This window comes from Stenella coeruleoalba, assembly GCF_951394435.1.
Source record: "Stenella coeruleoalba genome assembly, chromosome: 3".
Classification (NCBI taxonomy): Eukaryota; Metazoa; Chordata; class Mammalia; order Artiodactyla; family Delphinidae; genus Stenella; species Stenella coeruleoalba.
The window spans coordinates 146,082,153-146,105,585 of record NC_137148.1 but is presented as its reverse complement, the minus strand read 5'-3'; the positions used below and the strand labels follow the sequence as shown (position 1 = coordinate 146,105,585).

Below are 23,433 nucleotides of genomic sequence, written 5' to 3'. Positions count from 1 at the left end.
CTATTAACTTCTGTCAAGTCTTCGGGCTTCAAATCCCACACAAAGGCTTTTGCTCAGAATCCGGGCGGCCAGCCTACTCTGCCACACTGAGCATTGTCAATGAAAACCCTTGTGGAGAGATGTCAGTAGTTCACACCAGTCTGTCCTGCACCCTGTCCTGGCCTACGGTCTTGGAAGCCAACTAGATGAAGACCTAGAATGTCCCCTTGCCACACCTTCAGGTAGCATAGATCTTGGAGGTAAAGCTAAGGTGATGGCTGGTAGAAGCAAGGTTCAGGATCTCACCTGGCTGGAATAACATTTTAAATTAGCAAATGAAAACTTAATGGGCATACGTGGTCCCACCCTTCTGTTTCATTTAAGGAAAAAAAAGAAAAAAGGATCAACTGCAGAAACGCCGATCTGGGGAAATCTGACTTCCTGGCAATTCATATAAAAACAAGCAGTGCTGGGGAAGCCTGGGGTTCAGATCGCAGGGCTGACGCTCAAGCTGTGTGACTGTGGGCAGACCGCTCACCTTCTCTGGACTTGTTTGGTTATCCTAAAATGATACTTAAACCAGAAGGCTTCAAAGGTCCCTGCCAGTTTGATATATAATCCTATAATTACATATATACATATATATCAATATATACACACACATGCGCACTATACTCTGTGCTCTAAGTCAATGTTTCTCCAACTGCAGTGGGCATCCAAGCCACCAGGAGATCTTGTTAAAAATGCAAGAGTCAGTAGGGGCCTGAGACTCTGCATTCCTAATAAGCTCCCAGGTGATGCAGAGGTTGCTGGTGTGAGGACCACACTTTGAGTGGCATGGCTCCAAACAACAGTAACTTGCCTCTAATTCACCCTTGCTATGTTCTGACCACAGTATCTTACATGCATTATTGCATTTAATTCTCATAACGACCTTGGAGGTAATTACCATCAATATCTTAATTCTCTAGATGTGGAAACGAAAGTTCACAGAGGCAAGGGGACCTGCCTGAGGTCACATAGCTAATAAATTGCACAGCTAGGTTTTGAATCCAGGTCTGTCTAATCAAGATCATGTGTCTGGGGGCTTCCCTGGTGGCGCAGTGGTTGAGAGTCCGCCTGCCAATGCAGGGGACACGGGTTCGTGCCCCGGTCCGGGAAGATCCCACATGCCGCGGAGCAGCTGGGCCCGTGAGCCATGGCCGCTGAGGCTGCGCGTCCGGAGCCTGTGCTCCGCAACGGGAGAGGCTACAGCAGTGAGAGGCCCGCGTACCGCAAAAAAAAAAAAAAAAAAAAAAAAAAAAAAAAAAAAGAGCATGTGTCTGTACCTGCTATACCACATATATATGTGTAATACAGATTTAGGCCAATGTGTGGCTAAGGACGGGAAGGGAACTAATGAGAAAGCAAATACACCAGCAAGTTCTTGCGTTCGTTTCCTTTGCAGGGATGACCACTCATCCACCCACTGACCCCTCCCTGCCTCTCTGGACCCTGTGAAAACACAGACTGATTCTGGGGTCCGATTCTGATGGTTTGAAATTCTAACAGCCTTGGAGGTACTTAAGCGCTCCATCCTTCTCTGACAGGCAACGATGGCTGTAACAAAGGGAGAAGAATTTACTTCACAGAAATGATTAGCACAGAGGAGAGATGTTTAATCCTATTAATGAATTTGCTAATTGACCTTCTGCCCCCAATCATTTCATATTCAGGCTTTTGGAGTGTCAGATTAAATGGAAACAGATCCAGGGGCTGTTGGAGATGGGGTGAAAAGCATTTTGCTCAAGGCCTGCAGATGGCTCAGTAGTTCCATATGCTAATGAGGTGCTTTGTCTATCCCTGGATGCCTTCTCCCCCATCTCCACACACCCTGTTCTTCCTCGAGGGGAGGCCAGGAGGGGAGGAGGCTGGTGAGGTTAAAAGCTCAGGCTCTGGGATCAGCCGGAACCAGGTCCTGCTATCCGTACACCGTGAGACTCTGGGCAAAGCACTGCCCTTCTTGGAACCTCAGTTTCTTCATCTGCAAAATGGAAACTGTAGTAGGGTCTGTTCTGCAGGGCTGGGAGGAGGTTAATCAAATAACACAGGAAAAGGGCAGAGCAAGGCGCCTGGCACAGAGCGAGGCCAGGTCAACGTTAGCTATTACTATTATTATTATCCCTGCTGATGACCCCTGTTCTCCTATCTCACCGTTGGGAATTTTGTCATCATCTGAAACTGACGGCTTCCCACAGAAGTCACTGGAGAAACTGCTTGGGATTCCAGTGGCCATAGTTATGATGGCTCTGGGGCCCACGGGGTGGACTCAGAGGCCACAGCTCGAAGGCACAGAGATCACCAAGGACCACCAACGTCCATCAGCGTGCAGACTGATCATGCAGTCACAGTGCAGACGGAGCGACAGAGGAGGAAGGGACCTGCCCTGAGATGGGACAAAAGGCAGCAGCAAAGCCACTACTGCCCCGAGCTGCTGGAATCATCTCACCTTCTGTGAACCACTGTGCTCACCACCTCCTGGGCCCCTCCCACAGCCCTAAGGAGATAAGGGAGACACCATCATTGCCCTCATCTTAGAGAGGAGGAAACGGAGGCTCAGAGAGGTTCAGCTAAGAAGTCACAGAGTCGGAGTTTGAACCCAAGTCTCTTACTTTAACCCAGTGGTCCTAACCATTGCACACCCTATTCCTAACTCTCTGATTTGACTGTAGCTCCCACTGCCACCCCCCATCCCCCAACTGCCCCAGTGAAGCTTTCAGTTTGGCCTGGAATAAGAAGAATTAATCCAATGCTCTGCTCCCACGGCTACTCTAGTGATAGCCCAACTGATCACAGCTACTCCCTAAAGGTGACCTATTTAAAACACTACCTGGAGGGAGGGGAAGCATTTAAAGATAAGTCAAATTGTCTGAAAGTCTCAGAACTCTCTCAGTCTCTCTCTCTCTTCTCTCTCTCTCACACACACACACACACACACAGTATCTCTCTCTCTCTCTCTCTCTTTCTCTCCCCCCGCCCCCCAATACTGCTCGGCTTCTGCCTGATGAATGGGAACATCAGCTCCAGGGCCATTATGCAGAACTTTGCAGCACTTCTCCCCATGAGCGAGGCCGCATTCCTGCACTCCTTGGAGCCATCAGGGACTCACAACCTGGTCTATCCATCCTTATCTCCATGCAGACAACATCCATCAGCAACAGGCCTTGACAGAGGCCCTGAAATAAGACTCATTCCCTGAGAGCTAGTCAGAGAGACGAATGCGTAAATCCATAATCACATATTGTTCGGGACTGCAGCCAAGGGAAGGAGCAACAGCTGTAGGGGAGCAGGGGAGGGAGAAATGTGCTCTGCCCACAAGAGCTTGGGAGGAGGTGACATTGAATGAGGTCTTGAAGGGTGTGTAGGAGTTCACCTTGGGAGGTGGAAGTGGAGGGAGAGTGGGGAAGCCAAGGGGGATCTTGGGTAGAACCATCAGGGAAGCAAAGTTAAAGGACACTTACGGGATTACTTAGTGAACAAATAACTGAGTGGACAGATACACAGATTCTTGATCTCACCTAGACAAGACAAAGGGGAACCTGAAATACAAGGGAGGGCATTGAGGGTCGGTCCTCACTTTAGTTTTTTGAACGAATCAACAAAAGAGAGAGAGCCTAGAGATACTTTTCCATCTTCCCACCTTCCCCAAGGTACAGATATCCAAAAAATTACCAGAACTCTTCTTGACTGAACTTATAATTTTCAGCTTTTCATGAAGCACTTGTTTTAAGTTTACTATTAATTATCTGTACCAGGACCTCCTGTACCACTGACTCCTTCCACGTTCCACGGTGGGGGGCTTAGATCCAGGATTTGGGTAGCATGACTATCCATGCTCTTCATGCAAAGACAGCCTCCTATCATAGCCTTTCTGGGACTTCATTAACCATTCATTAATTTATGGATTCATTTACTCACTCATGCACTCACTTCTTCAACCATTCCTTCTGTCATTCATCTGCTTCCTCATTCATTCACTCATTTATTTATCCCCTCATTCATTCAATCATTCATTCTTTCACTCACTTGCTAATGTATGTATTCACTTGCTCATTTGTACATTTACAAACCATTTATTGAGCAAAACCCTTCCAGGCATATAAGGAAGTCCAAGACACGATCCTTTTCCAGGGACCAGGCCAAAAAAAACCTCAAACAGTAGTCCTTTCACTTCCATCTTTCAGTCTTTACCATCTCCCTCTCCCCATTCGCTTTGAGCTTCCTTGACTTTCTTCTGGGATAAAGGGACCAGAACTGTGCCCGGCACTGGGTATGGTCTCCCTGTCCTTTTGTGACTCTCAGGGGGGCTGGGGAGCAGGAACGCTGTTCTCAGCACTTCCCTGCTTAATAGTAAACAGACTCAGTACATTCTGTGGACAAAGCCAATTCAAAGCCAGCAGACCAAAGAAAAGAATTTATTCCAGGCAGAGGGCTGGTAACTGAAATTCCAGTGGGAAGCTAACTTTTGCTTCAGGGTGGGCAATTCCAGGAAATAACAGAAAGTGGCCAAGCAGTCCATTATTTATAAGTTCCTCCAGAAAAGATTTATGGCGTACCTACTATGTGCAAGGAACCAAGCTGGGGACTATGAAGGATGATTCAGAGCAGCTCCCCTGAGAAGCTGATGCTCTGGGGATGGGGTGAGGGGTTAACACCTCCATCAATTGCCTAATTCAAAGCATGACTTGAAAGTCATGAGAATGTACACCTTAAAAGATTAAGGAATTTAGATGGGAGAAGTTGCTTCCTTCCAGGGCTTGGGGGAGCCTTCCTGAATGTGGAAATAGCTGAGTGAGGTCTTGGAATGTGGGTAGAATTTTAACTATTAGACAAGGCAGTGGGGGGAAGGGTAACACAGAGTTAAAAGGATGGATAAAGATGCAGAAATGGGTAATGCTCAGGCATGGACACCTCTGTAAATCAGTATTCCTCTTTTAGACATAAGAACACTGACATTTCCAAGGTGAAATGACTTGCCAAAGGTCCCTTGAGCCCAGGACAGTGTGACGGCGGGGCTACTGCTTCTCTACGCCTGGCTGCCTCCCACTGGTCTCCCAGATTTTTCCTGGGAGAATATGCTGGGAGAACATGCTGCCCGGAGCAATAACCCCCAAACCTGGCCTCATCAGGAATATTGTGCTTCCATCAGGTCTCTAAGGTCCCGAGATGCTCACTGGTCTAGGAGTGAGGGGACCAGTCCCATATGTGTCTTTAACTTGCCATGTAGCCTTGGAAAAAGCATCTAAAAGCTGTGTGATTTTGTTGGCTCATCTATTGAATGAACACTCTGGAGATCCCAAGCTCAGTCCTTCCTGAAGGTTCTGAATGCTTTCCCTCGGTCACGGCAGATGGATAACCCAGCCACCCCTGCAAAGTAGGCTTATTTGCTTATAGGCAAATTTCCATTGAGATGCCCTTGGGCTAGTGACGTTCTCCCTAAATTCTCTCGCCCCCTGCCCCTCACAGAGGCCCAGCCACTGCACCTGCGTGATCCTCATCTGATCACCCCTGATATCCTGACCCTTTAAGCCCAGAGCCGTGTCCTTCGTATGATAAACACATACAAAACTGTTGGAGCCAGAAACCCTACCCGGGACTGGGATGCAGAGGCTGAATCTCTGAGGCAGGACTTTTCTCATTCTTACTTAACGACAAACAAAGGTCCCAAACGGAGAGAAGGATAGGAAATGAATTTGAAACTTTCTTATTCAGTGACATAGCTCTTCAATTACTTTAGATTTCTGTGGCCTTCTGGAAGCTCTCCCTGAACACCCAGGTTGGGCTAGGCATGTCCCTCGCCACTAAATCATGTGCAGCTTTATATGTATGTGATTCCAAATTATATTTTCAAAACATGCAGGGTATTTGTTAAACAAGATACAATGTTTTCAGGACCAGCCACAAAGCAGAGGTCAGCAGGGGCTGCAGCAACAGGACCAGCATCTGAGCACGTGAGGTTTGGGTCCTAGTTTCCTGGACACGGCAGAAGGAACGCTCCAGAACTGAGCTGTGAGGATTCCAACAGGCGTGGACTACTTCCAGGATGGCTTACTCGAGGCATTTGGAAGCCCTAAACACTAGAGCCATAAATTGAATAGTAGTTAAAATTTGCTGACTACTTATGTAGCAGAGCTCGTGCTAAGCATTTGATTTGCATTATTCCTGAAATCCACACAGCACAACAGCTATTTTAAGATGGTAACTACTACTGTCCCTGTTTTCCAGTTGAGGAAAATAAGGCTTAGTCACGCAGCTAGTAACTGGTAGAGCCTGGATTTGAACCCAGCAGGGAGACCGATTCCCGAGTTGAAAATCTCCACCACTCTCTTCTGACTGTTTGCAATTAGCTCTGAGGCTGGTGTCTCAGACATCATAGTGGCAGCTCTGGTAAGAGCATCAGCAACAGAAATCTTCAAATTTGAGAACTGGATGGAACCTGAGAAAATGTCTAATGTAACTTCCGCCTTTTACAAAGGTGAAACCTAGGTCTCCATGGGGCAAGAAACCTGACCAAGAAGGGATCCCTGATCACTAGCCTTTCCAGCCAGTTTCCAAGCCCTGAAGAAAGGGTCTTCTGCTGACCAGCACTCCACTGAGCTAGACAGGAAGATAAGACTCTGCTCCAGGATAAAGGCCTGGGCGGGGGGGGGGATGTACGTAGCTGGAGCCCTGGACAATTCCAGCCAGTGTGGTGTGGCTGTGTGCAGATGGGGCTGACCAGACACCCCAGGCTCGGGGCAGCTTGTCATGGCAGCCCATCCACTAGCCCTGGACCCGCAATGAGCTTCAAACAAGTGTTGTTGGGACAGTTAAGTGAGAATGCGCAGAAAAAGCACCTAGCACTGTGTCAGGCACACAGCAGGGGCTCGCTGAATGCTGTGCCCCCTCCTCTCTTTTCTTAGACTCCTATGAGAGAGAAGCAAAGAGCTCTGGCCTCTTGGAATCCTTTGGGAATCCATCTGGGGTGACCTGCAGTTTTGTGTAGGAAAAGGGAATGGGAGACAGTAACGTCTGAGCAATGTCTCAGCTCATAATCTTTGCCCAGCCCTAGGGGAGGAACTCCACATCCATCATTCAGTTGATCTTGGCATCTTTCAGCAATCTCCTCTGGGTCCCTGGTAGCTGCGGCCGACACAGTAGATGAGGCAGGGTCCTCCTTCTCTCCACTCCCTCCACACCCTGTTTCCTGCCAGGAGATAGTATCCTGTCCATTTTATGGATAAGAAACTGAGGCTTAGACAGGTGAAAGGATCTGCCTGAGGTCACGTAAGGAAGGAGCGATGGAGCTGAGATTTGAACCCAGAATCTGTTGGACTCTAGGGTCCAAGATCTTTCTGTGACACCTAGCTGCCTCCCAGGAGTGCCACAGGCATTGAAAATATATTAAAACAAATCCCTGAGTTTCTTATCCCCACAGTCCCCTGGCCTCTGGGACCTCATGGTGGTCAGATGGTGGGGAAGGAGACCAGGATTTGCGCTGAACGTTGTCCCCAGTCAAGCAGTATCTGAGGATCCGTGAGAAGTGGGGCTGTTAATGTCAAGGTCCTGGGCCAAGGCTTGCAGACCTGTCCTGCCTAGGACTGGTAAAACGGCACCCAGTCTCTTCCCTGCCAGGAGGATGTACAATGCAGCTGGACAAATGGGTCGAAGCCTCTTCCCATGTTCTAGGCTCTGAATGCCAACCCAGCTTCATCACCTGAGATCTTCACCCAGAGATCCTATTCCTCAGTATTCAGCCAGCCTGATGCCTCTGGGGACTGGGCCAGATGTCGAGATCCCACAAAGACAAGTTATTCATGGGGAGCTATCTCTGCGATGCAGACTTTCCTACTGAATCAGGAAAGACCAACCAAGTCTTGAGAGTGGACTCATTGTGCACCCTGGGGTCCACCATTATCCTCCCGCTGATCTAATCACTAGCCAGCATAAGGGGTAGGAACTGTAACCTCACCTGTCACCAGAACCTGGGCTCCAACGGCAGAACTTAAAGGTTTAACTGTCAGGTTACTTAAAATCCTTCTACCACTCACAGTAGTATTTCAGCATAAAAACCAAACAAACCAAACCCATCATATTCTTTTTCCTAACTGCATCCAGTGTCTTTATTCCAACAACCAACTTTCAAACAGCTGGATAGGAGGCCTGCACTGTCCGCCGCGGTGCAACACGTTTCCCCCAACTTCACATGGGCCCGTTTCATGATTGTCCCGCTGGTGAGATTGGGCTTATCTCAGCCGAAGTGCAGGCAGGAGGGACCCAGGGATATTATGCTTTCTAATCCCTGATGTCAGCTCACCTCTTCACCAGACCTTGACAGTGCTCTCAGCTCTCAGGCGGCTCCCAGAGCGCGGCAGCACCCTCGTGTGATGCCCTGGTTCCCAACTCCCTAAAGCCACCAGGACACGAGCCCTGAGAGTTTTATCACCTGCCAGCAGCTGATTCCTTTTGGCTTGCAGAAAGCACTCTCTCCCTGATGATGGACCCCCAGGTCTGCACAGCATCGCTGCTGGGGGTGGGGGTGGGGGGCAGTGAGTGAATACGTGAGCACCCTCGCTGGATGCCCACAGTCGCACAAACACCAACGGTCATGGGAACGGGAAGAGCTTCCCAACATGTACACTCAGACAATGTCGTCCCCACCTCCCACCTGTGAATTTGTCTCTGCCTTCTGTGCCTAGAGATCCCTCCAGGAGTAGGGTCCTGGCACCTGGTGCCCCGGAGAGGTTCCGTGGCCCCTGAGGCCGCAGCCCACTCTGGGTCCCTCCTCTGCCAGCTCACGGGTATTCACACCAATCCTCCCGCCGGTTTCTTACTCCTTTGGTTACAGGAACCTGAACCCACTCCTCATGGGGAGGGGGGTCCGGGCCAAGGGGGGCAGGAGGCACACCCCATCCCAGCACCGAGCACCCCCAAACCCAGCCAGGGGAACAAAAGGAAGAAGGAGGTGGCTTACCTTTCGAGGGTCGTCTTTGTTTGGTTTGCAGAGACGAGAAGGTGCCCATGACGGCCCCCATGGCAGCGAAGACTTGTGTGCGACTTGGGACCTCGGGCCCTGCCCCTCCCCTCCACTGGAAGGAAATCAGTGTGGCTCTTCTACTCCGAATTGGGGGAGGTAAAAAAAAAGCCCCCCGCAGCTCGCCGCAGCTTGGTATTCAGCGAGCGTGGGGCCGGGGCGCTGGGAGCCTTTTCTATCCTTCTTCAGCCCCGCACATGCACTGACTCACAGGGCTAGCCGTTCCTGGCGAGCCTTCGGACGCGGGCCCTGCCGCTTCCCTCGCCGAGGACCGAGAACGATGCCCCGAAGCCTGCCTGGCGCTGGACACCGGGCCGGTGCGCCCGCCCGGCCGAGGCTCCTGAGCCAGCGCCGCGTGCGCTGCGGGAGCCGCGCTCGCCCGCCCCTCCTGCCGCACGCTCGGCTCCCCTCCCGGCGCTCGGGCTGGGTCTCGGGGGGCCGAGTACCAATCATGAATGAACAGAGCGGGGACGACGTGGAGCGGAGCCGCGCGCACCTGCCTGCCTGCCGCGCTCGAGGCGAGTCTGAGGCGCGCGGAGAGCGGCCGGCGGGTAACCCCGGGGGGGCGGGGCGGGGCCGGGGCGCACGAGGGGCGCGGGGTGCGGACGCCTGGCCGATGGGTGAGGCTCAGGGGGCAGCAGACTGCTTCTCGGGAGAACGTGTGTGTGTGTGTGTGTGTGTGTGTGTGTGTGTGTGTGTGTGTGTGTGTCTGTGTGTGTGTGTGTGTGTGTGTGTGTGTGTGTGTGTGTGTGTCCCTGCGTGGGGTGCGTTGTTTCATTTGACTTCAAGGGAAATCTTTATGGGGTGGGGCAAAGTCTGCTCCACCCACAGAATGGGATGTCTTAGGAGGAAGGTGCCCTCCTGCTCCTCCGGCGCCAGGGCCACCTTTGAATGACAGGGAATTGGGAAGGGGAAAGGAGCCCTCGGCCCCTATGGACACTTCCTTACTCTCTTTTGTTTCTTCCCTCTCTCCCTCCTTCATCCTTCTCCCTCTTTGACCCCCAAGAACTTACAAGCTATCGTTAGGGGGCAGGACCCCAAACCCTATCTTGACTTCTCATGCAAAAAGGCAAAGTTTGGGTCTACCCGTTTGGATTCTCCTCAGCCCCCCCGGTGGTGCTGAAATGCAAGGTTTGCTCCCCCGAAGCCTGAGGAGGAGCTGCCCTTCCTGAGCTGCCTGGGTTCCCACTATAAGCAGTGCTTGCAGGTCATCGGGTTTCCCGACATATGGCCTCATGCACACAGTCACACAAACATATGTGCACAGGTTCCACAAGTCCACACAGATGTTGCTGTTGTACACACAGACCCATAGTCCATAACACCCACAGGTGCATCCCTAGGACTCCACACAAGACGTAGACACACGAACACGCAGGTATGCAGACGCACACACGTTCAGTGCAAAAGAGCATCACAGTCACCCATGTTTACACTGACTCGAAGCCATACGGGCATACAGTCCTACCCCAAGGATACAGAGCTCCCCTTCGTTCCAGCCCATTAGCTGCCATTCTGCAGGACACAGGTGGTCTGCGACTTGGCCAGGGACCCTGACTGGTTTTATCCACCTATTCAGCACCTCATGCTTTCTCAACTCCCAGCACTTGTCCTATCTGGTGCAACAGGGAAGGTGCGCTTAATAACACCCATCCCTTTCATTCGCATGGCCTGTTGCTATATAGCTCACATCACCCCACACCCTGTGACTGTTAGTCTGGTCGTGTCTAATCATCACCACAGAGAGAAACTGAGGCTTACCGAGGGCAGGAAATTTGCCTGAAGTTACCTAGCCAGGAAAGGGGATTAGAACTTGGAGCCCAGGTCTCTGTCATCACTGTGTGATGGGGACACTCCTGTTGGTAGATGAGGATACTGTGGGCCACTGAGCTGGGGAGCTCTCCTCTGGGTCCCACCAGATTTAAAGCCTCAGCTCTCCTAACTGCCAGTTCAGGGCTTATCTGTGTCCATGAGGCCTGGAATCCCGGATGATGGAGCAGGACAGGTAGGGGCCGGCCCTGCCTCCCTCCTGCCCTCCCTGCTAGGGAAGAAAAGTGGGGGTGGAGCTGAAGCCTGGGGTCACAACAGGACCCACTAGGATGGCCAGGACTTAAGGAACAGAGGGATCCTTGCTGGGGAGACGGTGATGGTACAGCCCCCAGTTTTCTCAAAAATCTCTGGACGGAGCACCAAGCCATTTCACCTTCGGGCCTCTGCTCAGCTCCACACTACCTGAGTGACCAGGACCGGCACTTGAGAGTTTACAAAAGGCTAGGATGCCATTCTCTCACTTCCTTCGCCCCCAAGGCCCTCTGAAGAAGCAGATGAATTGCTCCATTGTACAGATAGAAATAGTAAGGTCATCTAGAGGAGTTCACAACTGGCTGTATCTGAGCAGTGGGAATAAAATGAAGTCACCGAGACAAAGTTCAAACTGCTGAGCAGGAATTATGAGGCCCTTTAGTGGTCTGGCTTCATTTCCCAAGGCCCCTGCTCTCTTTGGGGCTCTAGCCACACAGACCCTCACTAGTCCCCAGGGTACCCTCAGTGGTTGTGCTTCAGGGCTGTCCCTCTGCCTAGAATGTCCCTCAACCCTTTCTCCATCTGACAAACTGAGCTCACCCTTGAAGATCTACTTCAGGTGTCAGTTTCTCCAGGAATCCCTCTCTGGGCCCCAGTGGTATCCCCCTTGGGGTTCCTACGGCATGTGGGGACTCTTTCCCATCAGAGCACTCACTACCTTGGTTCTCATTGTCCCCTTCCCTGTCTGTCTCTCCCTCTGGACTGCAAGGTCTTTAAGAGCAGGGACTGCTCCTGATTTAGCTCTACACGGTCTGCCTAACCCTTGGCTCTACACGGTCTGCCTAACCCTTGGTTTCTGACAGGGGTGCAGTCAGTCTATGTTCAATAAATGAATGAAGGAAAGAATGAACTAATAATTTTCTTTGCTCAGTGACCCAATTAGTAAGTAACAACTGATGATTACCAGATCATCCTTGCCTTTCAAAGGAAGAAGCACACTCTCCCAAGTGAAGATTCATTCATTCAACAAATATTTGTTCATTCGTACACCTACCATGTACCAGATATTTATTATACATGCATAAAAGTTCATTTAATCCTGATGATGCCCTGTGTGGTAGGTATTATCTACAGATAAATACACACACACCCACACAGTACAATGCAGCAGACATCACCCATGAGATGCTCACAAAGAATGTGTCTAAGTAGGAATACACGACAAGTATGAGGGACAAGAGAAGAAGAAAACAACAGCCTGGATCCCTGCCTCTTGGAGACTTGCAAGAGAGAACTACATGGAGAGAGAGGGAGCCTCCCATCACTCACCATTTTTCCTGCTGTCCTGATATAGTGTACTCGCTTAGGTGATCTTGCCAGTCCCAACCAACATGGATTTCAATGGCTGTGACTCCCTCTACCCTGGAAGGTGAGTCAGCTCATGCAGTCTCTGGCTCTGACTGCTCTCTCATTCACCCTGTTGTGGGTGAAATGTTTGTGTACTTCCCACATTCATATGTCGGAGGCCTAACCTCCAGAGTGGCTATATTTAGAGATAGAGCCCTTAAGAAAGTAATTAAGGTTTAAACGAGGTCATAAGTGTGGGGCCCTGACCCCATGAGATTAGTGTCCTTAATGATCTTATAAGAACAGATATCAGAGGGCCCCCACTCCCACCACCACTGTGTGATCAGCAAAAGACCATGTGCACACACAGCATGGAGAAGGCAACCATCTACCACCCCAGGGGAGAGCTTTCCCCGGACGCCAACCCAGCCGGCACCTCACCTTGATCTTGGACTTCTAGTCTCCAGAAGTGTGAGAAACTAAATTTCTGTTGTTTAAGCCACCCAGTCTGTGGCATCTTGTTATAGCAGCCTGAGCAGTTACATACACACTCACAGGGCCTGTGCATGCCCTCAGAAGTCTCTGGAGGCAAGGCCTTGCCTTTCCTCTGACATGAGTACCCATATAGGACTCCTTAGGGTACCCCTGGGAGGGTGCTTACGGGGGGAAAGGGTGAGATTGTCAGAGACCCGCAGAGATCCTGTTGAAGCAGACACGTGCTTGTCTGTTTACGAAACACACAAGCTGTGTTCCTTGCTTCCCTCTCTCCTCACTGCTCCCTCAGCCATGTCTCTTCCCATCCTTGCGGACAAGGGCAGTTCGCTGAGTTCCCACCACACAGTCAGCAGTGTCAGATTAAGAGCATGAATCTGGGGGGCTGCTAGATCTGGGTTCAAATCCCGATTTTGTCCCTTATTAGCTGTGTGACTTTGGGCCTGATGAGTCCTTCCTCTGAACTCTACGTTCCCCTTCTGTGGACTGCATTAGTACCTGCCTTGCAGTACTGCCGTGAAGAGTGGTGAGGTCATGTGTGCGAGGTCCTGAGTAGGCGTCCGGCACTGAGTGTGGCCAGTTAGGGAGAGTGGACTGCTGAGGGCCAGACATCGTGCCGGGCTAGAGCCGTGTGAAAATGAGTAACTCACAGCCTTCCCCTTGGCTTCCATCTTGCTCTTCATCTATTTCAGAGGAAATCTATTCTCAGGGTCCCCATCTGGTATTAAAAGACTCAGATTAGTCAAGGAAGGGAAAGTGGTTGGCACCTGATCATGTGCAATTCAGCACTCTGCTAGCTGCTGTCTTGTACCATTTCCCAAATGTTCCACATGCATGTCTGGCCTCCTCGAATAGACTGTGAGCTGTTAGAAAGCAAAGCATACACTCTCTTCCCCCGTCCCCCTCCAGCACAGCTCAGCCTGGCCCAGGACGTCCTAAGTGTTCCACAGATACTCACACTGAGGTCATTCAGGACAGGGAAAGGGCCCCATCCTCTAGACCTGGGATCAAATCCCACTTCTCTTCCTACATGTGAATTTGGCCTGGGCCGCTTCATCTGTAAAACGTGAACAGGTCCCCTTCAAGGGTGTTGGTGTGAGGATTGAGTTGGATAAAGTAAAGGGAAAGTGTTTTAACACTCTGTAAAGCACTCTGCAAATGTCATTTATTATTATTTGCTCTGGGGCTCATTTAGTTATTCATTCATTCATTCAACATATATTTATTAAGCACCGTCTACCTGCCAGGCACTATTTTAAATACATGGATCAGTAACGAACAAGAAGAGGCAAGAGTCCCTGCCCCTCAGGAAGCTGGTGATCTAGGGCTGAAGACAACCAGATGCTCTCATCATTACAAACTGCAGTCGGGAGGGGACAGGTTAGTATGGGATAAGGTGGTAGGGGATGCTCAGAGAAGCCAGGTAGGATAATTGTTTGCAAACTACTGGTGATGTCTTGAGGAGAAGGAGGAGGAGAGGGTGGGGGAGGGGAGGGGGAGGGGAGGGGAGGGGAGGGGAGGGGAGGGAAGGGGAAGGGAGGGGGAGGGAGGAGGGGGGAGGGGGAGCTCTCCAGAGGGCAGGGAAGTAGATAGAGCTTCAGGCTTCACATGTGGTGCTTGTTTTGTGACCTTGAGCATGTTCTTTGACCTTTGAAAGTCTCACTCTCTGCACATCTGCAAGAGGAACCATCCCACCAATGTCAGTGGCAAGGTGAGGCTGAAAGAGGTCATGATTGCAGAAGCACCCGGCACAGGGTTTCCCCGGCTGGAACACAGTCCTGGCTCAGAAAATGCTAACTCCATTCCTCAGTTTCCCCTTTGGGTCTCCTTTGCAAGCACCTTCTTCCCCATCTTCTCAGGAGCAAGAAAAGACCTTGGAATAGGACTTGGGCCTAGGAAGAGCCTCTCCTGGGCCACGTCCTCATGCGTCAAGCATGGCCTCATCTGTCGAGGCTGATCACGCCCCTTGAGGGAGTGGGGCTGATGGGGGCTGCAGGGAATGCAGGGGAAGCTAGGACACAGGCTCTGCCCTTTGTGTCCTGACCGCTGCACTGCCTCAAGTGTTTCCCTTTCATGTTCCAGCGTTGGAACAGTCTCCACCAGGCGCTGAGACGAGTTCAGACAGAGTGCAGCCACCCACGCAGCCCAGACATTGGCAGCAAAGCCCTTCTGAATTACCCAGATCCAGGGAGGTGGGAATGACATTCCAGAGCACCTCAGCTTGCATTATCTGAGACATTACGTGGTGTGGAGGCCAGAGAAGCCATGGGTGCCGCGCTAGACCCGGCACAAGGCAGGGGCTTCATGAAATTGATCAAATGGCTCCCGGAGGTGGATGGAAGGATGGCTGGAAGGAGGAAGGGTTGGAGACGTGGAATCAAATATGTTCAGACATTTAAGTATCTGATGAAACCTGTGAAACTGCTTCCCCAAAATAACTGTGCCTGCCTGCACTCACATTTTGCATAAAGTTTTATGGCATTCATGACTCTCCCCACTGAAGCACATCTCTGGACACCTGGTTAAGAAACTCTTTCCTAAGGTGGAAAATTATATGAAGAGATTTGATCCAGTCATTTCTTAGCTGTGTGACTTTAAGTTCTCTGAGCCTCAGTTTCAACTTCTGTAAAATGGGGGTAATAATTATGCCAATGTCTTAGGGTTGCTATGAGGGTTAAATGAGAAGCAGCATTCAGGTGCCTTAGCCTAGTAGTGCCTGGCAGGTTGCAAGGCTCCAGGAAGGATGCTGGTCATCGTTAACATCATCATTAACCTTCATTCACTCACTCATTCATTCAGTCACAATTTGATGAGTGCATTTAGTGAGTGCCTCCTGTTTATCACACCCTGAGTGGGTCTCTGGGGTTGCAGAAGTTTATGCCCACTGGCTTGGACAGCCACAGACCAAGGGGCAAAGGGCAGATAAACAACTCCCTATAACATCCCAGACTTCATCAAGAAACAGTGGGAATGACCTTTCTAGCTCTGCCAGTGAAAAAACTGGCCCTTGACCCTGGCCAGGCTGGCCTGTCCCACCCAAAGTCCCTACCCAAAAGTTTGGACTCAGCAAGAGCAGGGACTTAGGGCAGCTTAGGAGGGCAAAATTCAGGGTGGAGGCAGGGTGGAGAAATTAAGGGTGGAACTGGGTAGAAAGGGATGGAGCTAGAGGGGGTGGGGGTGAGAGCAAGGGGCAGAGCAAGGCTGAAGTGGGGCAGGGGTGCCCTGGATAATTACCATAGTGGTGTGGCAGGGTGGACAGGTGATGCTGAAATGGCTGGGGCAATGGGGACAGAAACCATGGGCAGAATTTCTTATCTTTTTAAAGTGTGTGCAAAATATGGATCCATAATTTTGGGTAAATGTCCAGGAGTCAATTGCGTTCACTGCCCTTCTTTATTCTCCTTAGGTTATATACCAATTACAGTAACAACGGCAGGCACCATCTATGCCATTCTTACTATGTGCCAGTCACATACCTAGTCCCACTTAATGATTTCGATACCCCATAAGGTAGGTACTCTCATTATGCCCCATTGTATATATGAGGCAACCAAAGCACAGAGAGGCTAAGTGACCTGCTCAATGTCACACAGCAAGGAAGTAGTAGACTGGCCTTGAACTCAGGTGATCTGACCCCAGAGCTCACACTCCCTGTCTAGCCCTAAGTCCTCCAGCTGCTGTTGCAACTGATTTCTTCTAGCACCGTTTCTCTGGGGATTCATAGGAATGGTGTAGCATCTTAGAGCTGAGGGACAGATATGGAGGGGAGTCTGGCCCTCTGACTGGCAGGTGCTGCTCTCACCCATACCCTTAGGGCCTGGGAGCTGCAGCCCTGGCCACCAGCCTTCAGGGATGCACACTGGGTCTGTTTTCCCTCCAGGGCTCCTACAGACTGGAGACCCTGGAGGAAGTGAGCTGGGAGGGGAGGAGGGAGCAGCTACCAAGCTGCGTGATGATTAGTAATAATGCCAGCGATGAACGCTCCTGGCCCTACACAGCTGGCTGAACCTGTCAGCACCGGCTCCCAGCTTCCCAGCACTGCTGCAGCAACTGGAGCCTGAAGAGAGAGGAAGGAACGTGGAAAAGAATCGTGGCTGCTGTTACGCGGAGGGCTGACTCTGGGACGGGGCTGCAGAATTGAGGCAACTTAAAACTACAAGATATTGGGAGGTATTTCTTGTGTTTTGTCCTGTGAGCACATCCCCTCCTCCACATTGAGACCTGTGGCATTTACTGCCTGGGGCAAAGATGACACAGAATCAATGGAGTCACCTTCTTGGATTTTAACTTACAAAGGCTCTGGCTTAAGATGAAAGGCCAGTTGGAGAGCGGATAGAAGAGTGTGTCCTTGACCCATCTCCAGTGGAACATTCAGCTCTAAAACCCCAGACTGTGGTGGCATCTGGGGGCAGAGGATGCCTCGCCTCTTTCCTAAGTAGAGCGGGGTGTGGGGGGATGGAGGGGTGAGAGGACATGGCCCTGAGACCCACTTGCAGCCCCACCAGCCCTCTATGTGGAGTGTTGCACACGGTGCATCTTTTCTGGGAGCGAGGTCCTGACCCGTCTCTTCCTGTCGAGTCTGGCAAGGAGAAGACTCTTCCCCCTGCGATCAGGAGGGGTGAGGCCCAGAAAGCCCCAGAGAACCATCAAACCTAGGCTCTAGGCTGGGGGGCCCACCTCTGACCTGGATGGTGCTGTGACCACAGAATGTACGGGAATCAGGACCTCTGGAGGCTGCCTGCCTGGACAGGCTGCACACTGATGGTTGAGCCCACTCCCCAGCTCAATGTTTCATAACCCCCAGGCAACACTACGGGGGATGGGGCACCCTGAGTTTATTGAGATTTCATTTCTTCCCTCCAAGAATGGGAACGTGAATAGAAATTAAGTTCAGAATTTAAGAAATAAACAGAGTAACATTTCTAGCACACCAGAGGATGTTGCCTGAAATTCTTAACTACTCAAAACTCGATCCTTGCAATACCTCGATGGCTCTGCTCTCCTCTCCATTTTACAGATGAACAAACTGAGGATCAGAGAGGTGATGTGATTTGCCTAAGGCCACCTAGGTGGGTGGAGTGAGCTGTAGCATCAGGGTTTGAACCCAGTTCTATCTGTCATCAAAACTCATGCTTTCACCCACCAAGGAAAGAAAGCAGAGGAATGGGTAAGGGAACAGAAGGAAGTTAGAGGAAACAGAGATCAAGTGGGGTGATGGGGACCACTTGTCCTCCCTCCTATGGTGACTATCCCGGGTCAGAGGAGAGTATCTGCAAAGAGCCTTGTCTTGGCTTAGAGGACACCACGGGGCATGTGCACTTGAAGCTGGTACCCAGGTGACCTGGCCTGCAGGTGGCCAGGTAGAGGGGAAGGTAGATGCCGCACGTCCAAGAGCAGGGACCCACCCTTTCTCCCAAGCACCCCGGGAGCCCCCTTCCGGAGCAGCCAGGCTGGCCCTCTCCTCCCCCCGTATTGAAGCTCCCTTCCCCGGGCTGCCACAAGACACTGGCGTGACAACATCGGCTTTTCAAGATGATTTCTGTTTCTGTTGTCCCTTCTTGCACTGGGCTGGCCCTAGTGGCTGAGGGGGTTGGGTGCTCCAGCTAGCACTGGGGGAGCTAACTGACAATCCAGGTCTCTCTTTCTCTGGGCTGGCATTTGCATGGTACATTAGTATTTGTGCCCGCAGCTCAGGGCCGTTCTGGATGGAGGATGCCGTGCAGATGAGCGGTGCACCATAAGGACTTGATGCAGTTTGCTAAAATCTAGGCCGCTAAGAGGAAGCTGAGGAAGTCTGCAGACGACACCAGGGCTCCTCGCCTGCTTCCCACACCGCCAGACCTGAGTCTGCTGTCTACCATGTATGAGCTCCCAGCCAGTCCCTCCAATGATTTGGCCAGCATCCGCTGAGGCCCTGCTCTGCCACGCCTGTCTCATGATGGTGCCAGAGATGCAGAGAGAGGAGAAGTGGCTCACTCCTGGCCCTAAGGAAGCTCACTCTCACGGTGGGGCCCCGATGGGCAGAGCAACCTCATTTATGGATTTCCTGAACCTACAGCTGGACGGACTTTGGAGAACGCACGTCCTGCCACCATGGGTGACTTGATGTGATAAAACCTGCGATAGATGACTGAAGTGAGCGACAGTCATCCGGAAACAATCAGATCTTCCTGAAGATCTCCAGGGTTGGAAACTTCCTGGCGTCTGTATGCAGCTTGATCTAGCATTTTACCATTTACCCAGAGCTAGACTCGCCCATGTCTCGCCGATGTCTGCTAATGTCTCACTGATGTCTGCTAAACTGAAGAGCTTTAACTCATAGTTCTCCCAGAAGCAGAGAACTGGGGCGAGAGAACCTGAGTTGAAGGAAAGAGCAAGGCCCAAGCCCTGCAGAAGGAATGAGCTGGGAGCTCCAGGCACAGAGAGGAGGGAGGGGGAGAGGTTCCAGAGGAGGCCAGGGGGCCCGTTTGTGCAGGGTCTGTGGTCCTTGGCGCAGTTTGGATTTTATGCTGAGAGCAATGAGGGGCCATGGGAGATTTTTTTTTCACTTTTTATTTTGAAAAGATGATAGACTCACAAGAAGCTGCAAAAATAGTACAGAAAAGTCCTGTGTACCCTTTATCCAGTGCCTCCCAATGGTAATAGCTGCCGTTATCGTAGTTGTACAATTGACAAGTATAATCGTCATTTGTGGATTGACACTGGTGAAAGCCACAGACCGTGTTCAGATTTCACCAGTCTTACATGCACTCATTTGTGTGTGTGCACATGTGCCTGTGTGTGTACATGCCTATTTCTATACTATTCTATCACATGTGTGTACATTGGTGTAACTACCAACACAGTCAAGATCCCCAACTGTTCTATCACAACAAAGGAACTAACTCCCTTGAGCTCATCCTTTATAACTGCCCCATCGCCCTGCACCCTTGTCATCAGGGAAGAATTTTAAGGACGGGAGGAGGGAAAGGATCTGAGCGCTGTCAGCTGGGTCAAGGACATAGCCTCTCCCCTCTGGATGCCCTAGAGTCCTCTCAACAAAGCAGGTTCACCATGAATATAGATTGCCTTAAATGCCCGCACTTTGCAGTTGAGAAGCAAGATTAGAAAGGTTAAGCAACTTAAACAAGGTCACACAGCCTTCTCATGGCTTACTGGCTGTCTCTATTTAGATGAGTCCAACAGCTTTCTGCAGAGCTTGGTGTGTTGACCATGTGTCCTGGAGAAGAGGCCAGGAAGCTATGCAGAACCTGGCCCTACCACATCAAGGCCTCATCCCTTAATCTCTTTTTTTTTTTTATAAATTTATTTATTTATTTTTGGCTGTGTTTGGTCTTCATTGCTGCATGTGGGCTTTCTCTAGTTGCAGCGAGCAGGGGCCACTCTTTGTTGCCATGCGCGGGCTTCTCACTGTGGTGGCCTCTCCCGCCGCGGAGCACGGGCTCCAGGCGCGTGGGCTTCAGTAGTTGTGGCACGCAAGCTCAGTAGTTGTGGCTCACAGGCTCTAGAGTGCAGACTCAGCAGTTGTGGCGCACGGGCTTAGTTGCTCCGTGGCATGTGGGATCCTCCCGGACCAGGGCCCAAACCCATGTCCCCTGCATCGGCAGGCGGACTCCCAACCACTGCACCACCAGGGAAGTCCCCCTTAATCTCTTTGTACTTCCCTATCCCCATGGGTGAAGTGGCTTCTCACCTACCTCAAATAGTCACAGTGAAGAATTGATTAGAAAATACTTGCAAAGTGCCAAGCGTAAGGAAAAAGACATTTTTGTTCCCCAAATGCCGGCAATGACCCAAAAGTACTGGAGAGAAATTGCTGTCCCTCCTTACCCCTTCCACTCCTGTCCCAGTGGGGAAGGTAGAGATCATCTCAGTGGGAGAATGGCCAATGGCCCTCAGATCTGTAGCTCAGCCCCTTCTTATAGCTGCCTCAGCTCATGGTCCCCGCACGTGTCACACATCCCAGGACCCGCCCGCACGGCTATGGGATGAGGGGGACATACAGGAGACCCCCAGCTCTCCAGTTGCTCTGCTTGGAACCCTAGGCTAAGTGTACTTCGGGACTAGAAGTTTTGGCTTCAGGTCCCCTCCTCCGATGCAGCTCCCAGCAGTAATAAAGGAGGTACCTTCATCCACATTCAACATCTCCACCTATTTCTCAAGTGGTCCACAGGAAAGGAGTGGAACTGATGATTACCTTTAAATTCCAAAACCAAGCACAGTTCTGGGCCCGGAATCCCTGCCCTAAATACTGCCACAGTTTTGTTTGGAGTGATTTGCTCAGAACTGCTCAGAGATGTGGCGGTGTGTTTGGGAGTGGGGAGGGCAGGGGATAAAAAGAAAGGTCAAGGAAGGTGGAGGAAAAAAGAAAGAGGTTGGAGTTGGGCAGCTCCGGGGGCTTCACAGGGCGCTGAGGGAGATTGGAAGGGTCAGCCCCTGCCCTGGGGTCTCCCTGCATGAGGCCATTAGCCCAGGTCAGCACCCCCCAAGTCTACCCTGGCCCAGCGTCTGGCAGCCACCAGACAATCTCGTTCCTTCTCTGCCCATGACGGCGAAATCTTGATTTCCGGTAGCATGGCTTCTCCTTTCTCAAGGGGAATTTCTGGCAGCCGTCTTCCATCTTTTGGTGTAAGTGCCGAGGTAACGGATGGACTCTTGTTCTCCCTCCCTGTTCCTTTAGCGCTAGTAGCCTCCCAGGCTGCTCAACCACCACTAAGGGGCCATCGGGTCATCCTCCCCGCCTGGCTAGCCTCCTGCCCTCCAGCCTCCAGGGGAGCAGGCGCATCCTTCCTCTCCAACACTAGTGAAATCCTCCCTCTGTTCTGTGCCCAGCTGGGCTCGGGGTCAGCATTTTCACCCACTCAGCTCTGCCCTGTGGTCCAGCTTGTTAATCACACCACACACCGCATCACAGACAGGCCCAGCTCAGCCCACAGGCCTGGCCTTTCTGAGCCATCACCTCCTGGAGACTTAAAAAGTCCTCTCTGGGCTATAGGGACTGTTGGTGTGTGAATTCTCTCCCTCTTCAGGTCCTCGGTAGGCCAGGCATCTGCTCACACTGATGCCCCTCCTCCAACACACATACGCAGGACCCCCTGCCCAGGTCTCCGTTCCATCTGGCTGAATACTAGTCCTCATTCCTGGCTTCACTCATGTCACATCTCCCCCAGGAAACCCTCCTAGACTTTACCACATCACCTCCCTCTGTATTCAGGGAGCTCTGATACATGCAGTGACTCCTTGCTTCTCTGAGCCCCGGAACAGCCAGCACTGGGCGTGGTTTCTTGTATGTGCATAAAATGAATCATGAATGGACAAACTGATGAATGGGTAAATGGGTGAATGGGTGAATGAATGAAAGAGTGTGCACTTATATATCTATCTTCCTCCTCCCAACTCTTAACCGTATGTTATTTGGTTTTGCTTTTTAACTGCTTCACAGAGAAAGATGATGGAAAACCTTGAAGGAAGGGACCTTTTCCTAAATGTTATTCTTTCATCGCCCAGGCACGTTCAGTAAGCCTCATACTCTGCACGAGGCGGGAGGCCATAGAAGAACTAGTAAAGTAGGCTTCTGCCCTTAAGAAGCTCTGTCCAATGTCATGGCTCCTGACTTCTTGGGACCCTCTTAAAAATGTTATAGAATCTGTGGACCTCTCCTGAGAAACATACACACACACACACTCAGGTAAAACATGGGTCAATTTCAAGAACTCCTGAAATCCCTGGCCACAGTTTAAAAGCCCCTGGCCTGGTGAGAAAGAGAAACACATTAATAGACAATTTTAATATCTTTTGCTAAGGGCTATGCCAGGAGGCATGGCCAGCTTCTAATTGGGGGTCAGATAAGATAGAGTGATTAACCACTTTGAGTGGGATGATGTGTCTCAGGGAGGCTGGAATCAAGGAAGAGATCTGAGGAGGGCTGGATCTTGAGCAGAGAGTAGAAATTTACCAGGCAGGCAAAGAGAGAGGAGGAAGAAGGTGAACCAGCACCTGCAATATACAGAAGGCTTTAGTGATTGCCAGGAGCTGAGGAGGGAAGAATGGGGAATGGCTGCTAAAGCACTGGAGTTTCTTTCCGGGGTGATGAAAAGGCTCTGTGATTAGATAGGGGTGATGGTTGCACAACTTTGTGAATAAGCTAAAAATCCCTGAATCGTATACTTTAAAGGGGTTAATTTTACGGTATGTGAATTGTGGTGGTTAATTTTATGCGCCAAATTGGCAAAGTCATGGTGCCCAGTTGTTTGGTCAAACACCAGTCTAGATGTTGCTGTGAAGGCGTTTTTTAGATGAGATTAACATTTAAATCAGTAAACTTTGAGTAAAGCAGATTACCCCCTGTATTGTGGGTGGGCCTCATCCAATCAGTGGAAGACCGTAAGAGAAGAAGACCAAAGTCCCTTGGGGAAGAGGGGGTTCTACCTCCAGACTGTCAAGTTGCAACATCCATGCTTCCCTAGGTCTCCAGCCTGCCAACCTACCCTGTGGACAGATTTCATACATACCAGCTCCCACAGACATGTGAAAATCTCTCT

The 23,433-nt window shown here is 51.0% G+C and overlaps 1 protein-coding gene across 5 annotated transcripts in view; it reads right to left on the bottom strand.

Moving 5' to 3' along the window:
* The window catches only part of KCNIP1 (potassium voltage-gated channel interacting protein 1), a gene marked incomplete at both ends in the record, with an annotated part of 357,480 nt that overhangs the window by 214,795 nt on the left and 119,252 nt on the right, over positions 1-23,433 (bottom strand). For 3 of the 5 annotated variants that reach the window (XM_079918446.1, XM_079918444.1, XM_079918447.1), the window contains one exon: positions 8,972-9,032. The exons of the other annotated variants lie outside the window; for them this stretch is intronic. In XM_079918446.1, coding sequence (XP_079774572.1) covers positions 8,972-9,032 — 61 coding nt within the window. Of the gene's footprint in view, positions 1-8,971; positions 9,033-23,433 lie in introns of those variants that run through there. 5 annotated transcript variants of the gene reach the window in all.